At 36.4% G+C, this 16,582-nt stretch overlaps 1 protein-coding gene across 1 annotated transcript in view; it reads right to left on the bottom strand.

The window, feature by feature from the left end:
• Positions 1-138: 138 nt before the first annotated feature.
• Positions 139-16,582, bottom strand: part of enpep (glutamyl aminopeptidase) — a 17,995-nt gene continuing 1,551 nt past the window's right edge. The window contains exons 2-20 of the mRNA XM_005801113.3: positions 15,605-15,746; positions 13,622-13,756; positions 13,398-13,518; positions 12,243-12,397; positions 8,824-8,937; positions 8,617-8,751; positions 8,236-8,301; positions 8,077-8,142; positions 7,278-7,438; positions 7,116-7,198; positions 5,625-5,761; positions 5,480-5,535; positions 5,249-5,399; positions 4,273-4,346; positions 4,087-4,191; positions 3,793-3,966; positions 2,610-2,750; positions 664-745; positions 139-501 (exon numbers count right to left, since the gene is read on the bottom strand). Of these exons, the coding sequence (XP_005801170.2) occupies positions 355-501; positions 664-745; positions 2,610-2,750; positions 3,793-3,966; positions 4,087-4,191; positions 4,273-4,346; positions 5,249-5,399; positions 5,480-5,535; positions 5,625-5,761; positions 7,116-7,198; positions 7,278-7,438; positions 8,077-8,142; positions 8,236-8,301; positions 8,617-8,751; positions 8,824-8,937; positions 12,243-12,397; positions 13,398-13,518; positions 13,622-13,756; positions 15,605-15,746 (2,245 nt within the window). The 3' untranslated portion in view covers positions 139-354. The remainder of the gene's footprint in view (positions 502-663; positions 746-2,609; positions 2,751-3,792; positions 3,967-4,086; positions 4,192-4,272; positions 4,347-5,248; positions 5,400-5,479; positions 5,536-5,624; positions 5,762-7,115; positions 7,199-7,277; positions 7,439-8,076; positions 8,143-8,235; positions 8,302-8,616; positions 8,752-8,823; positions 8,938-12,242; positions 12,398-13,397; positions 13,519-13,621; positions 13,757-15,604; positions 15,747-16,582) is intronic.

The raw sequence follows: 16,582 nt of genomic DNA, 5'->3' as shown, positions 1-16,582 counted from the left end.
TATTATATATTATTATATTTTTAGTCATGAACGGGAGAGAATTTCCTTCAACTCAATCAGGAGAAAAATGAATCTTTAGCTTCGTTTGGCACAGACGAGGAGAAACTAACACTTTGAATAACTTACAAGACAAAGTGATTATTAATAAAAATATTTTTTATTAAGCTCCATGTTCCTGAAGTGATTCTGATTACAAATACACATTCTAACAGGATATTTTAAAATCATAATTATAAATAAGGGCATGTAATGAATATTCTCACAATTTTCTGAGTGCAGAATCAAAAACTACTGTCTTTGTTCCACCGGGGGTAAATTTTCTAAGCTTCAGTGGACTGGGTTCTGGTTCTGGTTCTAGGGCACATTGCTCCCTAGCCACGCTTCGATCTCGGCCTCGTTCTTCTGGATCCACTCGATGTTGTTCCTCACCGTCTCCAGCGCCTGCTTCCTGGGCATTTCTCCGGCTCCGGCATCTTTAGTCAGATTGAAGAAATTCTCCATCTGAAGGTCCAGAGAGGAAAATACGACAAACAAAGGAGAACAAAAAGAAATCAAATGACAAGAGGGATAAATCCAGAACCAGTTTAGGCTTAAAATGATTTCTCTAACATCATAAATTTATTAAAATATGATTAGAAGCAGGAAAACATGATGAACTTTGACCTGCCACAGCTGCATCTTGGTGTTGTAGGTGGTTGTGATCCGATTGGGCAGCCGGCCGAGGTTCCTGTCGTTGATGGTGTATCTGTCGTGACGGAGAAATCATCAGCATCGCCAACAGAGGACTGTTTACGATTTTCCAATGCAGTTTTGATTAAATAAATGATCTGAACATTAAATCATTTAGGTTCAATGTCTCAGGAGAAAAAATAAAAATAAAAAATACAAAAAAAAGAAGTTGGAAATACAGAAAAAAGCCTTGCCACAAAATATAATGCATAAAAACATTAAATATTAAAATGAATTAATAAATATACAACAGCAACAAAATGATTACTACCTTAAAAATAGGTTTGTGGTGGTTCTTTAATTAAAAAAATATGAAGCAAAGAAAAACTAATCAAGGTGTTTTTGTGCTAAAATACATTTTAAATTAGTTTTAATAATCAAAAATAAAAATGCTCTGCAAGATTTAGCAAAAAATTTATTTATTTTAACCCTGCATGTGTAAAATCGTAACTAAATGCAAAACAAATTAGTAAATTTTTATCAATATTAAAGATTTATTGACTTAAAACAAGCTCCTACATCTTAAACAAGTTAGTTTTGTCTTATTTCAAGTGTACAAAGATATTTGCAGTAGAAACTAGACTTGGTAAGATTTTGTGTTTTTGCAGTAAACAAATTGAAACATATTATGTAAAAAGCTGAATATTTGCAAACTTATAACTTGTTTCCAGCATAATTTTTGTTTAAATGTCCCTCACACAGTATTGGAATCACATTTAAGTGACATTACAGTGTGAAGCTTTATCAGAAGTAAATTAGTATGCTTTTTAGTGGCAACAATTACTGAATTTGTGAAATTTGTAACAAAAACATTTGGAAAATAACCCCAGAAACTAGAAAACCTGACAGAAATTTTCAATAAAAAGCAAAATATATATATATATTTAATATTTACATATATTTTATGTGACTGTGACTTGGATTAATTAATTTAGATAATATTTTGCTGCAGGTATTCTGTTGGACATAATTATGTTGGGCCCTTTAAGGTATCCTTAGTTACCCTTGGTTTCTATGGTAACGATGGGTCTCTGTCCAAGCCGTTCGGAAAAATAAAGACATTAGCAAGAAGTGCAACTGCAGCACGCCCTTCCTAGCATTGTCTTCACTTCCTTGCACAATTCAACAGATTTAACAGGTGAAGCCAGAAGTTTACATACACAGGTCTCTTTTTCTGATGTTAAGTTTGACCAAACGTCTCTTGTTTCAGGTCAGTTAGGATTAAAAAGTAAATTATATTTACTGATAAAGAGAGAAAGAATGTCAGAAATTTATTTGTTAATATCTTCAAGTTTGAATACAAAACCATCAAATACTGAAGAAGCTGAGAAAACAATAATAAATAATTGTGACAGATTCTTTCTGTCATTGTTGTGGCGTTTAGCAAATACAGTAGGAGTTTGTTCTGATTTAACTACAGGCAGTAATAAACATGGATTATTATTTTTTTGTTTTGGTGTATGTAAACAGCAGTTTCAGGCGTGAATATATAAAAAACAGAAAGCAGATGCACAGAAGCTCCTTTAAATTTGACCTGGACTTTGACAAGAACCACCTTTGATTAAAACAAAAACTGTAAGTTTATTGACATCCCTGAAGGAAATATTTCACAGTTTACAGGAAGCTCCCTACTTTATCTCTCTCCTGATGAAACAGTCTTTACAGTCTGATAAGTTATCACAGCTTATTACACTACAAAAAGAGCTGGACGTCCGGTGACTGCACATTTTTAAAAATATTTTTATTTTTCATGAAAGCCTCACTGAACTCCCTTAAAGTAACAAATTAGTCTAAGTTTAGAGATTTTGGTTCTTTGGAGGCTGAAACATGCTAATTGAATAAAAATGGGTAAGAATCTGAGTTTGTTGTTGCCCACTGACCTATTGACCAGGTAGTCCCAATTCAACGTGGTCCAGTCCCAGGCCATGGTCCGACCCACTGGGTTGTACGACACATACCGCACCACAGTGAACAGATCCTGACTCTTCACCACGGTTTCATCTTTGGTGGCCTCCAGGAGCCTGTTGGATAGAAGAAAAGTTTCATTTTCATTATTCTTCACAAGGTTTTTACTTCATTTTGGACCAAAAATATTCACATTTTGCATGTTTTTATACATCTACCCAGGTTTCGACTGCTTCTAAAAACAACCCAAGCCCATAAGAACAAAACTCTGCCGTTTTTGGCAGGAAAATGAGTCAAATCACCAGGCACTGCCCGTTACCTAGCAACCCCAGCAAAGCCCAGCCGGTTACCTAGCAACCCAAGCAGAACTCCAGCTCCCTTAAAGAGGTTAGGATACGTCTCTCTATGGACGATACAAAACAGCTTCATTGCATTTTTCGTACAAAATAATTTTTAGATAATGAGATTTCAGTCTGGTCAGTTCAGTCTATCTTGAGCTCCTTTCAGAATGAGATGTTTTTAGGCGTCTTGTCACTTTAAATTTAAATGAGCTGCTGCTGGCCACGACCCATTCACCCCCCGACTCCCCAAACCCTACTTTTGCACTGGCACGTGAAAATGGCTGCAAACAGATGTGCAATTAAACAACCGTACATCTTTGAAAAGCAGAAGTAGAGCTTCCCATCAGCAAGAATGCAGCAAGTGGTCGACAACAAAACACCCGTCTATTCCAGCAGCCATTGCGTACAGTGTTAAAACCAGTTGACCAAACATGCTGGCGCTCAGCTTGGGTTGCTAGGTAACTCTCTGGGCTTCCCAGGGGTTGCTAGGTGAGAGGCAGTGCCTGGTGATTTGTAACATTTTCCTGACACCTAAAACCATAAACGTATTTATAGAAAACAGCTGTTTTTTAAGTGCTTGGTCTGCTTTTAGGAGCAGTAGAAACCCAAATGGAAGTACAAAAACCTGTAAAATGTGAAATGTACATAATATGTTATATGCACACAAACCCTGCCTTACCTACTGCACACATTCCTCTACCTTTGAGCCTCCTCAACATCTAGCCTTGTTTCTTACGAGTTGCTGTTTGTCCTGTTGCTTATTGAGGAGATCAAACCTTTACGCCATCTTAAAAATGAAGGATATGTTTTTATTTACTTGTACAGAAGGTCTATGTCCTCCACCGATGCCAGTCCATACAGAAGCTTGTCCTTCTCCTGAGCCAGAGTCGCGTCTTTGTACCTCTGGAACATCTGGTTCCAGTGCTCCGGACTGCCCGACCTCTTCATGCCGTAGCGGTACACCAGCAGCCTCAGGTTCACCGGGACGCTTCTGCAGGTCCAAAGGAGTGAAAATACCACTTTTAAACAGCAGATGTGCTAGAAATTAAGATTAACATTTTAATTAATGGCCCTGTTTTTCTGCAGGCATGACTGGATTAATAAAGCTAACCTGAGAGGATCGTCGATCCACTGTTCAAAAATATCTGATGCTTCTTTCAGTGCGTCTGCATCTTCCATCTGACATGCAATGCTGAGGACAGTTTCCCTCAGCAACCTGCAACATTAAACAGACAGTAGAATATTATCACCATTATGTAAAAATAAAAATAATAACCACTTTGTATTACTACTGTACCTCTCCGTTTGTGTGCCCTCATCTGTCCACCTGAGTCGTGTCGCAATTGGTTTAACCAGTTCGCCAAACAGTGTCTGGAAAAATGAATAACGTAAATTTATTTTAAATACAACCAGGAAGCAAATAAAATAATAAAATTCATAAATTACAGAAACAGGTTAAGACAAAGTCACTTTTGTTGCAACAAGTTGGAAAATGTACGTTCACAGAAATGGATTCCCTTAAAAAGATAATTTGCCTTTTTCCAGTATTTATAATTTTGGCTGCTTGGCAAAAAGTTAGACAACATTGATAGGATAAAAAACAACAATTATGCAAAAACTTTTAAACTGTTAAAATATTTTAATAATGAAAGAATATCATAATTATTGCACCTGGATTTATTTTTGCAATATTGTGTTTGTATTTGTTTGGCATAATTTATGGTTTATTGTTTGCTTAATTTTTACAACAATTTCTTGGAATTTACAACTTTTTCCATTTAATTCTAAACATTTTTTCTGCTTTCAGCAATTCTTACAAAAACATTGCCTTTGTCACACTAATGAAAATAATATTCATAGTTTCCTTTTTATTTATTTGATATTAATTTATTTAATATTGTTATTTATTTATTCATTTGCAGAGGGGATACATTTATAATAATTTTTTTCCCCTGCCTGTTAACTGAAAGCTACGGCTGACATGGAACGAACTTTAACTGAATAAGAGGTTTGTGGTTTTTAACAGAAAATAGTACATAACTTTTATGTAATAAGATAATAAAAAACTTAATTGAGATCTACAGTCGTTTTCTCCAGAGGAATCTGGCAAGATAGCTGAGCTGTTTCCAAGTATCGATATTTGCATTCATCCAGACAAATAGATTTCTTTAATTTTAAAATCGTCAAAGCACAAAATAATAAAAACAGCAAATTAGAAATGTAGTTTGACTCCAGATAAATATCTTTATGTTGTGAATTTCTTTTCTGCTCACCTGAAATTTTTCGTAGAGAGCTTCGTTGTTGGACAACATGTCCCGAACGTAGGCGATGGATGAAGCCACACGACTCCAAACGATGTACTCCGACTCTTCCCTCAGGTACTTTGTGAGATTGAAGGCATTACCGTAATCGACAATATCAGCCCTAAAAACAAAACCAAATTTACAGTATTTATCTTTATTTTGATCTGTAATGTTGACAGGGTTTCCTGTCCATTTTCCTACCTCGCCAGAGCAAAAACGTCATCGATGAAGCTCGTTCGGTCGGCTGCATCCAACGTCTGGACAAGACGTCAGAACATTTGAGCTCTGTGGGTGAGTAAAACTGTAAAAGTGAAAACATAAAGATCCGATCTATGGACAGAAATACCGTGTGGTTGTCCTGGAGCAGCTGACTGATTACAGTCCACATGCTGTCTTCATGGTTGACTCTGTAGAACCCAATATGGTCGTTATTTATCTTCAGCAGTCCGTCTGCTGAGGGCGAATAGTCAATGATGGCATGTTCTGAAAGAGAAAACAATCATCGTGATTCATTTATGAGCATAAAGTTGTCCAAAACAGACATTTATCCTATTTACTTGTTCTTTCGGTCTCGTTTAGTGTTAAATCTAGACGTGAATTCTACACTGTAAAACATTTGAAGGTGGTTTAGCTTGAAAATGAAAGTCCACCTGCTTGGTTTTAATTCAGAAATTAAAGTTCATGAAGTTGATTTAACAACAAGAGGAAAGTTGCCTAAGCATTGATTTTTAAGTCCATTAATCTTAAATTGTGAGTTTTAACTTAATGCTGCAATTTAAACCAAATAATTATTTCACAATATGCAAGAAAAAACTGCCCTCACCTCGTTAGGTTTCTCTATTATTTTACTCACGATATCAAGTTAAAATAGCTACTTATTTTCTTTTAGAATAATTTAAATTCTTGTTTCAAACAACATTTCTGATCTGATAAGGAATTTTATTAAACATCACAATGAATTCTGCCCAAAAACATTAAGTGTGAACAGGACATTAAAATAAACATTTGCCTTAACAAACCACTAGAGTCAGATCAATATAACGTACTTCCATCTCAGGATGCAAAAACATGCCGCTAAGCATTCTGGGAAATAATTCTCACTCCCGTTTTTTTCTTCTTTCAGTTGTTTTAAGTGTTGACCTAAAAACTCCAGTTTATTCAACTGGAGTTGAGTAACACAACTTACTCCTGTAAGTTTATCTTTCACAAACTCACACATTTAGGTTCAAAATCTAAAACTCACTAAATTCCTTTGACTTAACGAGCAGAAGATAGTAGACACAACTAAACGCGGTTCAAATGTTTTACAGTGTAGGCTTCTTCACATAAACAGGCAACAGCAACACAGTCATTTCTGCAGGTGAACTCCTTTCAGAATTATCTGTTTTAGGGCCTCTTGTCACTTTAAATCCAAATAAGCTCTAATTCTGCTAGGGTTGCTAGGTAACGGGCTGGGCTTTGCTGTGGTTGCTAGGTAACGGGCAGTGCCTGGCGATTTGTTACGTTCCAGAAGGTTTTGAAAGGGCTCATCTTCCAGACACAGAAAGACAAACTTATTACCAAAAAATGCCTGGCTGGTTTTCTTAAACGCTTTTAGAAACCCAAATGGAAATACAAAAATCAGCAAAATATAAATTTTACTCAATATGCCCCATTTGAAATGTGCATGCTGTTTTTCAAGATGGTTTAATAACTTTTTCTTGACAATTTTCTTTTATGCACGTGTTTAGAGAATCTGTTTAGATTAATTTAATAAGTAAAATGACATGTGGATTGGGTTTTTTTGTGTCTCAAAACACTTTAAGTTTGTCATTTTCAAGCTAAAAGGGAGAATTACCGGCAGTGCTCTTGTTAAACATCGTCTCCTCTATCTTGTTGCTTTTCACGGAGTACCATTTGACAGGAATGGTCCACTTGTATCTGAAACCCAGACAGAATCATGATTAATAATTATGATAGTTAGGGAATTGATTTATCAGTTTCTCTCTGAGGATCCTACTGGAAAGGTGAAGAAGGCTTGCTGGGGTCAGCCGAGGGGTCCAGGAGGAAACGCTTCTGGGTCAGTTTGGCGTTTGTCTCTGAGATGGTGACATCTACGACCGGATAGCCCATCTGTTTGGTCCAGGTGTCCATCACCTCTGCAACAGGTAAGTTGCTCACCTAAACACAGAGAGCAACATTTGTGTAAGCTTCAAAATGTTTTTACTTTTCTTTTTGTGAAACATTAGCTTAAAAAGAACAAAAGTAAAAGTACTGAAAGTTCTTCAGCACCAATTTAGGCCCACTCACTACACAGAAGGTGATATTTTCCCTCAATATTTCTATTCCCTGCAGTGCATGTGTCAAACTCAAGGCTTGGGGGCCAAATCCATGCCGCCATATATCTTTTTATGTGGCCCTCTACGTTCCAGTAGCCATTTTATATCAATCATTCCTGCCAGTTTTTTTGCACTAATGCATAATTGTCAGTTTATTGCAAGTTTTTGAGAGAAGGGGTCAAAAACATTGGTTTAAATAACACTAACTCCCACCTGCAGGTGGCAGTGTTTCTTACTTTAATGACACTGCTGCCTCAATCTTACTTGATATCAAGTTTTATCAATACTTCTGACACAACCAAAAATGAAAATGAGTTCAAGTCCTCTACCCTACAGGATTGTGTCCAGCTTAACAGTGTTTTGTGTCAAATGGAAAAAAGTTGACCTTTTCTTAAATCTAAATGTGAAATTGTATAATTTTGTCTTGCTAGAATTTATAAATCTGCCTTCATTCTGTCATAAAAAACACTTTCAACTTACTTCAGCCAGAGAAGCCCAGAAATTGGCTGTTTTGGCGTTCTTGAAGTAGAAGTCCTTTAAATATTTCTGCAGGCAGAAGAAAGAAGAAGCAGACACCACTGTAAGATAAATCTGAATTGTAAACTTTTATTTAGATGTTCTTTGTGATAGTCCACTCACCCTGCAGCCGTCTCTGAACGCATCCCTTCCCATCCAGTCCTCCAGCATGCGGAGAACAGAAGCTCCCTGCAAAAAAGGTCAACAGTCTAATTAGAAAACTGCTAGACTATTAAACCTTGAAGGTTTGCTGGAGAACAAAGACTAAGGAACACAGCAGGCAGGTAAGGAAGTTTAGAGGAAGTTTGAATCAAGGTTAGCTGATGTTTTTCTATATTTATGTGCTCAGAAACTGAAATGCTAAGTAATATATTGCAGCATTTTTGGTCAAAATCCATTCAGATATCACAGAGACTTCTGTAGTGTTGCCAACATGTCTGACGAACAAATAAAAGAAAAAGTACATGCAACATAATGTTTTAAAAAGTCACTGAAGGTTTTTACCTTGCTGTAGGAGATGCCATCAAACACAGAGGTGATTTCCGCCGGGCTCGATACGTCGACAATGATTGGATGAGAGGAAACGAGGGCGTCGTCCACCATGACAGGAAGCACGTCACTGATGATCACGATGTCTCTCTGTGAAAGGAGACTTCGTCAGTCTGACGTCCTCAGAGTTTCACCGCCTCTGTGGAGAACTGAAGAACTCACCATGTCCCAGGTCGGCTCGGCCTCTTCAACGCCGATGTACTCGAAGAAACTGGCGAAGCCCTCGTTGAGCCAGAGGTCGTCCCACCAATCCATTGTGACGATGTTACCAAACCACTGAGAGAGAAAACCGACATGAGGATCCAAACAAGGTGAGATGGCAAAAACATTTTATGACATCCACAAGCAGGTGGGGATTGGTATAGAAAATAAATAAAAGTGTAGTATGTTTTTTACATATTTGTTAAAACTGTCGCCCAAAACAACCAATCAGAGCGAGGAGGAGGGTCTTAGCGCTGTCAATCAACATCATGAAATCACTAACAAATATGCTAATGGCGGAGAAACAACTCACCGTTACAGAAAAACAGTTTATCTGCCATTATCCGTGGCTATGCAAACTAGCCTGAGCTTTCAAAACATGCTATGCTAGCTGCAGCTAGCATAGAAGGACGGTGGAAGGATGGTGTTAAGACCCGCCTTCTGGGTCTGATTGGTTGTTTCTAAATAGTACTGATGTAATGGGAGACGGCAGAGGGGCTCAATTTTTTTCACAGATTGTCTAATACCATACTGTCACGACAGTTTCAACAAACGTAAAAAAAAAAATATTTTTTATAAAAGTTGCATACTTTTATAGCTCCAGCCTGTGTCTGACCTCCTGGAACACAAGTTAATGCAAAATTGTGAATTTATTGCAAATTTCCCGCAAAAATGTCAAAAATATTGGGTTTAAGTGATACTAACTTCCACCTGTAGGTGGCAGTACTGTTACGTTTATGACACTGCTGCCTTGATGTCAAGTTATCGTCCCTGATTGATATACCAAGGAACAAACCTCCACATTTACCATCATGCATAAGCACGATTATGTCAAAATTCCTTGTTTAAAAGGATCCTAAGCCTTAGCACAAAATCTGGAATATTGATTGCAAAAAAAAATCACAAAAACTGCAAAATCCTGTGAAGACTGGTTGATGTGAAAAGATTACGTCAATGTTATTTAATTCTAATTTAATTAATTTAATGTTTTTAATTTTGCATGTATACTTTAGACATTTTTTGTTTTTTATTATTTTTGTTAATTTTATTACTGAAGTTAATAAATGCATTTATTTTACAAGCGTATTTTTGTAATAAATCTTAAATAAAAATAAGATTTTTACGTGGCTCAAGATTACAAATACAATTACTTAAGTTGTAGTTCATTCCCAGGTATGAAACATCAGAGGAAGCTGGAGTACCCAGAGAGAATCCACACATTCACAGGGAAACTCCATGAAAAAGACCCTAAGATCCAGGATCTTTTTGCTGCTAACACTACATTTTTAGTTAGTTAGTTAGTTCGTTCCATCCATCCAAGTTGATTTTCCTAAAATTATCCTTCCAACTTGAAAAACGTTTGTTTTCATACTTTTCTATGTTGTGCTGAGAAAAGCATTTTTTCACATTAAAAATGTGCTTTGCCATGAGTTTTTCTGCTCATTGCTGATCTTTGCACTCTGAAGGTTTAAAGGTTCACTGCACAGTTTATGTGAGTCAACTTTACTACGATTCATAAATAACCAGGAACAATCTGGTTCAGTTCATAAAACTTTAAAGATCATCAGCAGACCTCTTATCTTCTTCACCTGGAGAATAAATCATCTCACTTTGTGCATTGTAATAAAAATTTCAAATAAAACCAGTTTTAATGATTTACAGGCAGTGCAATATTTCCGTTTAGAGATGAAAGGAGCAGCAGTGATAGAGTAACTTCTCCTTATCAACAGAGGCTTGAAAGCAGCACAGCTAAAGCTTTTATAAAAGCTGAAATATTATCTCTCACAATAGATGATAACATTTTATATTCGCTCTTTGCTGGACCTCAGTGCTACAGTTGACCATGATATATTATTAGAGTGACTGGACTCTCTGGACCAGTACTCAATTAGTTCAAATCTCAACTAGAAAACATGGATTTCTTTGTTTAAATGTGCAACTTCTCATTAGAGTGGACAGAAATCAAATGTGGGTGAGTTGTGGTGAAGAGGTGGTGAGGAAGATGCTGAGGACCCAGGTTGGAATGAAGACGTGATGATTTAATGATCCCAAAAAGTACAATAATCCAGGCAGCACAGATGAGCAGAAGGCTAATGGTCACAACTGGTAGCAACTGGAAATACAGACAGCTGAAGACTGACAAGACAACCTGACACAACCAGACGGCTTGACCAAACAGATAAGACAAGAATCAAGGGGTAGATGGAAAACACAGAGACTCCACAGAACACAGAAATCTAAATAAACACACAGAAACAACCATATCCTTACAGTGGGGTACCACAAGGTTCAATCCTGGGACTCCTCTTATTTAATATCTATATGGCCCCGTTTGTAAAGGTTTTAACAAAAAAAAAGATTAGCTAGCTATGCAGATGATACACAGCTCTACATTATGATGTCACCAGGTGACTCTGAACCCATCCAATCACTGAACAGATATTTAGAACAGATAAATGTCTGGATGTGCCAAAACTGTCTTCAGCTGAACATAAACAAAACTAAAGTTATTATCTTTGGACCTAGAGAGGAACGATCTAGAGTGAAAGCACAGCTTCAGTTATTACAACTAGAAACTAAAGATCAGGCCAGAAATTTAGATGTAGTGATGGATTCTGACCCGTAACCTTCAGAGTCACATAAAGACATTAAAGACAACCCTTGAAACCATCAAGGATTGTCTCCCCCAGATCTAGAGAAACTGGGGGAGGCTGGAGAAACTGAGCCAAAAAAATCTGATCTGAACCTTCAGAGTCACATAAAGACAATTATAAAGTCAGCCTTCTACCACCTGAAGTCCATTTCCAGTATTAAAGAACTAATGACTGAGCAAGAGCTAGAAAAACTATCTTTAGTTGCATTGTTAACTGCAACAGCAAGATTTCAGACGGCTGCAGCTGATGCAGAACGCTGCTGCTTGCGTTCTGACTAAAACCAGGAAGATAGAGCACATCACCCAGTTTTAAGGTCCCTACACTGGCTCCCTATAGCTCAGAGAACAGACTTTAAGATACTTCTGTTAGTTTATAAATCACTGAATGGCTTAGCACCACAAAACATTAAAGATCTGCTGGTGTTGTATCAACCTTCCAGACCTCTCAGGTCTTCATGGAAAAGCAGCATTCAGCTTCTATGCACCACAAATCTGGAACAAACTTTAAATCAGTGCCTTTAAATCAAGGCTAAAAACCCACATTAGATTAGTAGTAACTGGAGTTTTAATCAATGTATTTGATGTATATTTGCTTGATGATTTTGATAATTGCTATACAAATAACCTTGACTTGACTAGAAATAAAATTTGTTCAAAACCCAAATTATTTATTTGCATCTGGATTCCTGTCTCTTTTTTCCACCAGTATGTTCTTTTCTATCCATACCTGGTGAACCAGTTCATGGGCGATAACGCTCGCCACTCGCTGCTTGTTGGAGGAGGACGACTCTTCCTCGTCGTACAGCAGGTTGGTCTCCCTGTAGGTGATGAGGCCCCAGTTCTCCATGGCACCGGTACCAAAGTCAGGGATGGCTATCTTATCTGGATCAGAACAGCACAGAGAAGCCTCTGAAGTGACTGCATATGATAAGTTTTATTGCTTTCCTGCAGTGCTGCATTGTCAAGCTTTACCTTCCTTATAGAAGTGAAATTATATTACATAGTAAAACTGATGTCAGGAGACAGAAAGTAAATGATTTGTAAACCACATTTGGTGAACAATGAAGCATTAAATTATGAAATGGTTAGTTTGGAGATTTAATACCTAGCATTTATAGCTAATCTGAGAGTTTCTAATCAAGATAAATTACGTTAAAAACAAACACGCAATTAGGTGTATGAACTGCACTGAGTAGGATGGAAATTTAACTAATTTGAGGAGCTATTTTTGAACAAAATAACACAGATTTTATATGATTTGTATATGATTTATGATGTGTCTTATAAATTTACAAAACGTAAAGCTAAAAATTTAGATTAAGATAGGGTTTTTGCTGTATTTGGCATTAAATTATGGACTTTAGAGGGTGTAGTTTATTATGGAAGTAAAACAAAAAACAATAAAAAAAAGATTCTACAGTTAAAAGAGTAAATTATTTCAAATTGTATTGTATTTGTTTTGGATTTTGGATAGTTAACTTTCCTGTTATGTATCTGTGTAGTACTCTATAAGTGGTATGTTTTGGGATTTTTATATACTTTAATTAATAATGAATGGCTAATTTAGTTTAATTTTATGCGTAGGATAGGCATAAATATAAGCTTTGTGCCATTTCAGTCAAATTGAGTTAATTGTTGCAGTGTTTTGAAATATGGATAATAAGTCATTTGTTGACTGAATAAATAACAAAATAATTAAAATCAAATAAAAAAATGGACTGTATAAAATTGGATTAAACTGGATTGTATATTGAATGAGTTAATGTTACACTTCAAATCAATTATAATTTGTATGAAACTTATTAATTTTGAATTTCAATCTGGTATTGAATTGGTTTTGTTAGGTTGAACTGGACTGTTTCCAGCTGGTTTTGAAGCGTACCCAGTTTGGAGATGGAGTACGACATGTTGAAATACTCCTCAAAGTGATCAAAGATGACCTTCGTCACGTTTGCTGCATATTCTGCAGTTTTTAACTGGCTGGGCTGGGCGTAGATCCTCAACTGCAGCAGAAAACACCAGAACAATCACTGAAAACTCAACCAAAAGCTCATCATTTGTTTGAATATTTGTTTTAAATTGATTCGCTGATTGTAACAGACTTACAGGAATGTTGCTGGCAGAGGTTCTTTCCACATAACCAAACTGGTGGACAGCAAAACAAACCAAGTAGGTGCTCATTGGAATGGATTTCTGGAAGGTGGTTTTTAGTTTATTGCCTGGCAGTTCTTCAGGAGAACCCTGGAGAGGCAAAGCAAAATTATACATTTTAACAGTTGGCTTGTATTGATGGGAATACACAAAAACACACCAAATCTGGATTTCTATGACTTTAATAGAAACATATTCAGTTTCTTGGTTTTGTTTGAAGTATTAAGAACACTCAATAGTTAGAATTGTGATGCAAAAACAAAAGTTATTAATTTCTATCACTAGACAATAAACTCCCAATGGACTTGATAGAGGGTTACATGAGGAACATACTTACTTTGCTTTCCAAAATTTCAATATTCCAAGTATTTCATTACCAAACTACCAACTATTACCAGTGGTGGATCAAGTACTGAGTCAAAATATTGATCCTACTGGTCAAATAATACTCCAGTAAAGGTAACTCTGTCAAATTATTACTTAACTATTACTGTGCTTTAATTATTACTTAAAGCACAGTTAAGTAATAATATTGAAAGTACTTAAAATTGTGAAGTTTTTTTTTTTAGAATATTTGGGAAAATTTGCTGCTAATTTGGACAGATCATAAATCATTAATAATAATGCATTAGTCATTTGTTCCTAGCTTATATCGGCACTCAAAGACTAAAGAAAAGTGAAGAAAATTCAGCGCAAAGATGCTAAAAGACTCAAAAGGAACAAATGGGTTTTACTTGAAGATAAATAAAACACAAAAAAGCACAATTACGCATTTAAAATATTTGTTTTCACTGCAAGTTACTGTCTGTGATTCAATGAATTATAGATTAACCACAGAAGGACATTAATGAGTTTCCCATAATGGGAATTCAATGGAAATGAACCTTTTACCGGTTTCCTGTTTTTCGGCAAGCACTTGTTTTCCACTAAAGCCTTTAGAAAGAAGTTGTTAGACTTATATCGATCGATGGATGAGGGTCACGTCTTCCATTGCGAAATTATTTTCAGTCAATGTATTATGAATCGTTGATTGGTAATCCAGCTTCGATTGGATAGTTGTGGTCAGAAAGAGACCGATTATTCACTCAAGTTTATTCCAATGTGGTCGACATATTTATCGTAACCGGGAGGAAATGCAACTGTAAAATACCGACAGAATTTTACCGTACTTTACCGTATAAATACGCAACCACAGCTGCCGGAATTTTACGTAAATTAGGCTGCGTTCACACTGCAGTCTGAAGTGACCAGATTCCGATTCTGTTTACGTAATGTGACCTGTATTTGATATTTTCACGACAGTCTGAACAACACACGTCGGATTTTTTTCGAATGCGATACGTATCGGATATCCGATACGTATCACGTTTAAATGCGACCTAAAGTCCACGTTGCATTCATCCGACCTGAATATCATTGATACTCGACAAATGTCGCTATTCTGTGTCCTGATACGCGCAAGCGAGAAGAAAATCAACAACCATTACGGCCCATAATGAGGATTAAGTTGTTACTATGCTGGATCAAAATCGCAAGCTATGCTCCACCGTTAGCATCCATGTTCACTTCCACAAACACTGAGCACTTCTTCTTTACTGAGCTCTCTCTATGTGTGAAGTTATTGCGCCCTCTACTGCGCATGCGGGACACTTTCAGGTCGTTCACAGTTCACACTGGAGAACACATACAGGTCGCCTATATTTGGACGTCTCAACAACTACGCCAAAAATAAAAAATAAAAATCCGATTTGACAAAAAATCGGAATTGGATCAGTTCAGGCTGCAGTGTGAATGCAGCTGTAGAGACGTTTTTACAGTGTGGACTAAAGGTCCACCAGTTTATTGTGAAACATTTCAGTATTTCTTGAGTACTCCCTGGTTTTGAGAATCCGCCCTAACAGTTTGATTCAGAACCAACATGGCTGATTGCAGTCCTACCTCTGGCGGCATGTTGGAAAGAGCGCCGTAGTTTTTGTCATGAGTGATGGAGATTTTATAGGTGGCTTTCTTGTTTGGTTCGTCGAAGCAGGGGAATGATTTCCGGGCATCTGTCGGCTCGTGATCAGTTGCAGCAATCTTCCTGGTAGGAAAATAGAGATGTAGATATTAAAAGCTCCTATTAAAATCTCAATACTCAAACTAGACTTGCACAATGCACTTTAATGCATCAGGGCAATCCCATGGGACATTATGTTTTATGATGTTAGGATTTGAGAGTAACAGGAGCAATTATTTCTCATGATATTTGTAGTTGTGTTGTGCTAACAGAATGTCTTCTACGGATGTCTTTTGTAAATATGATGACTGCTACAAACCAATTTCCCACTGAGATATCAATAAAACTGAACTTAACCCTCTTATGGCCATAAGTGTAACTGGGCCACCTGGCTTTTTTATTTTATTTTATGGCTGTAAAATTCTGAAATATTTTGCAGTGAGTCTGTATTTTTGCTCTTTTTTCCAGAACAACCTCAGCTTTCAGTACTGATAGTTATTTAACATAACTGAACTAATCTAGTGCCATTTCTCTTTCTAGGACCCAACAGTACCACTGTAAGAAAGTATGTTTGGTCTATTTTCTATAGTGCTAATATCTTAGTTTGCTTGAAATGAGACAAAAATAACTTACAAGTAACTTTTCAGCAAGATACAGGTAGATAAGTCATTAATATTCGTTTTTAATGCCACTGATTATTTCTCCTATAATATGAAGACTTACAAGTAACTTTTCAGCAAGATACAGGTAGATAAGTCATTAATATTCGTTTTTAATGCCACTGATTATTTCTCCTATAATATGAAGAAGATGCCTTGTTATAAGTGAAATAAATAGAACTAATACTTCTTAAAATCAATATTAAGAGATTATTTACTAAAACAAGCTCTGATATGCTGAAAAGTTATTTATAAGTTAAT

Source organism: Xiphophorus maculatus, chromosome 19 (genome assembly GCF_002775205.1).
Source record: "Xiphophorus maculatus strain JP 163 A chromosome 19, X_maculatus-5.0-male, whole genome shotgun sequence".
In the NCBI taxonomy this organism is placed as follows: Eukaryota; Metazoa; Chordata; class Actinopteri; order Cyprinodontiformes; family Poeciliidae; genus Xiphophorus; species Xiphophorus maculatus.
This window is presented reverse-complemented; position numbering and strand designations above follow the sequence as displayed.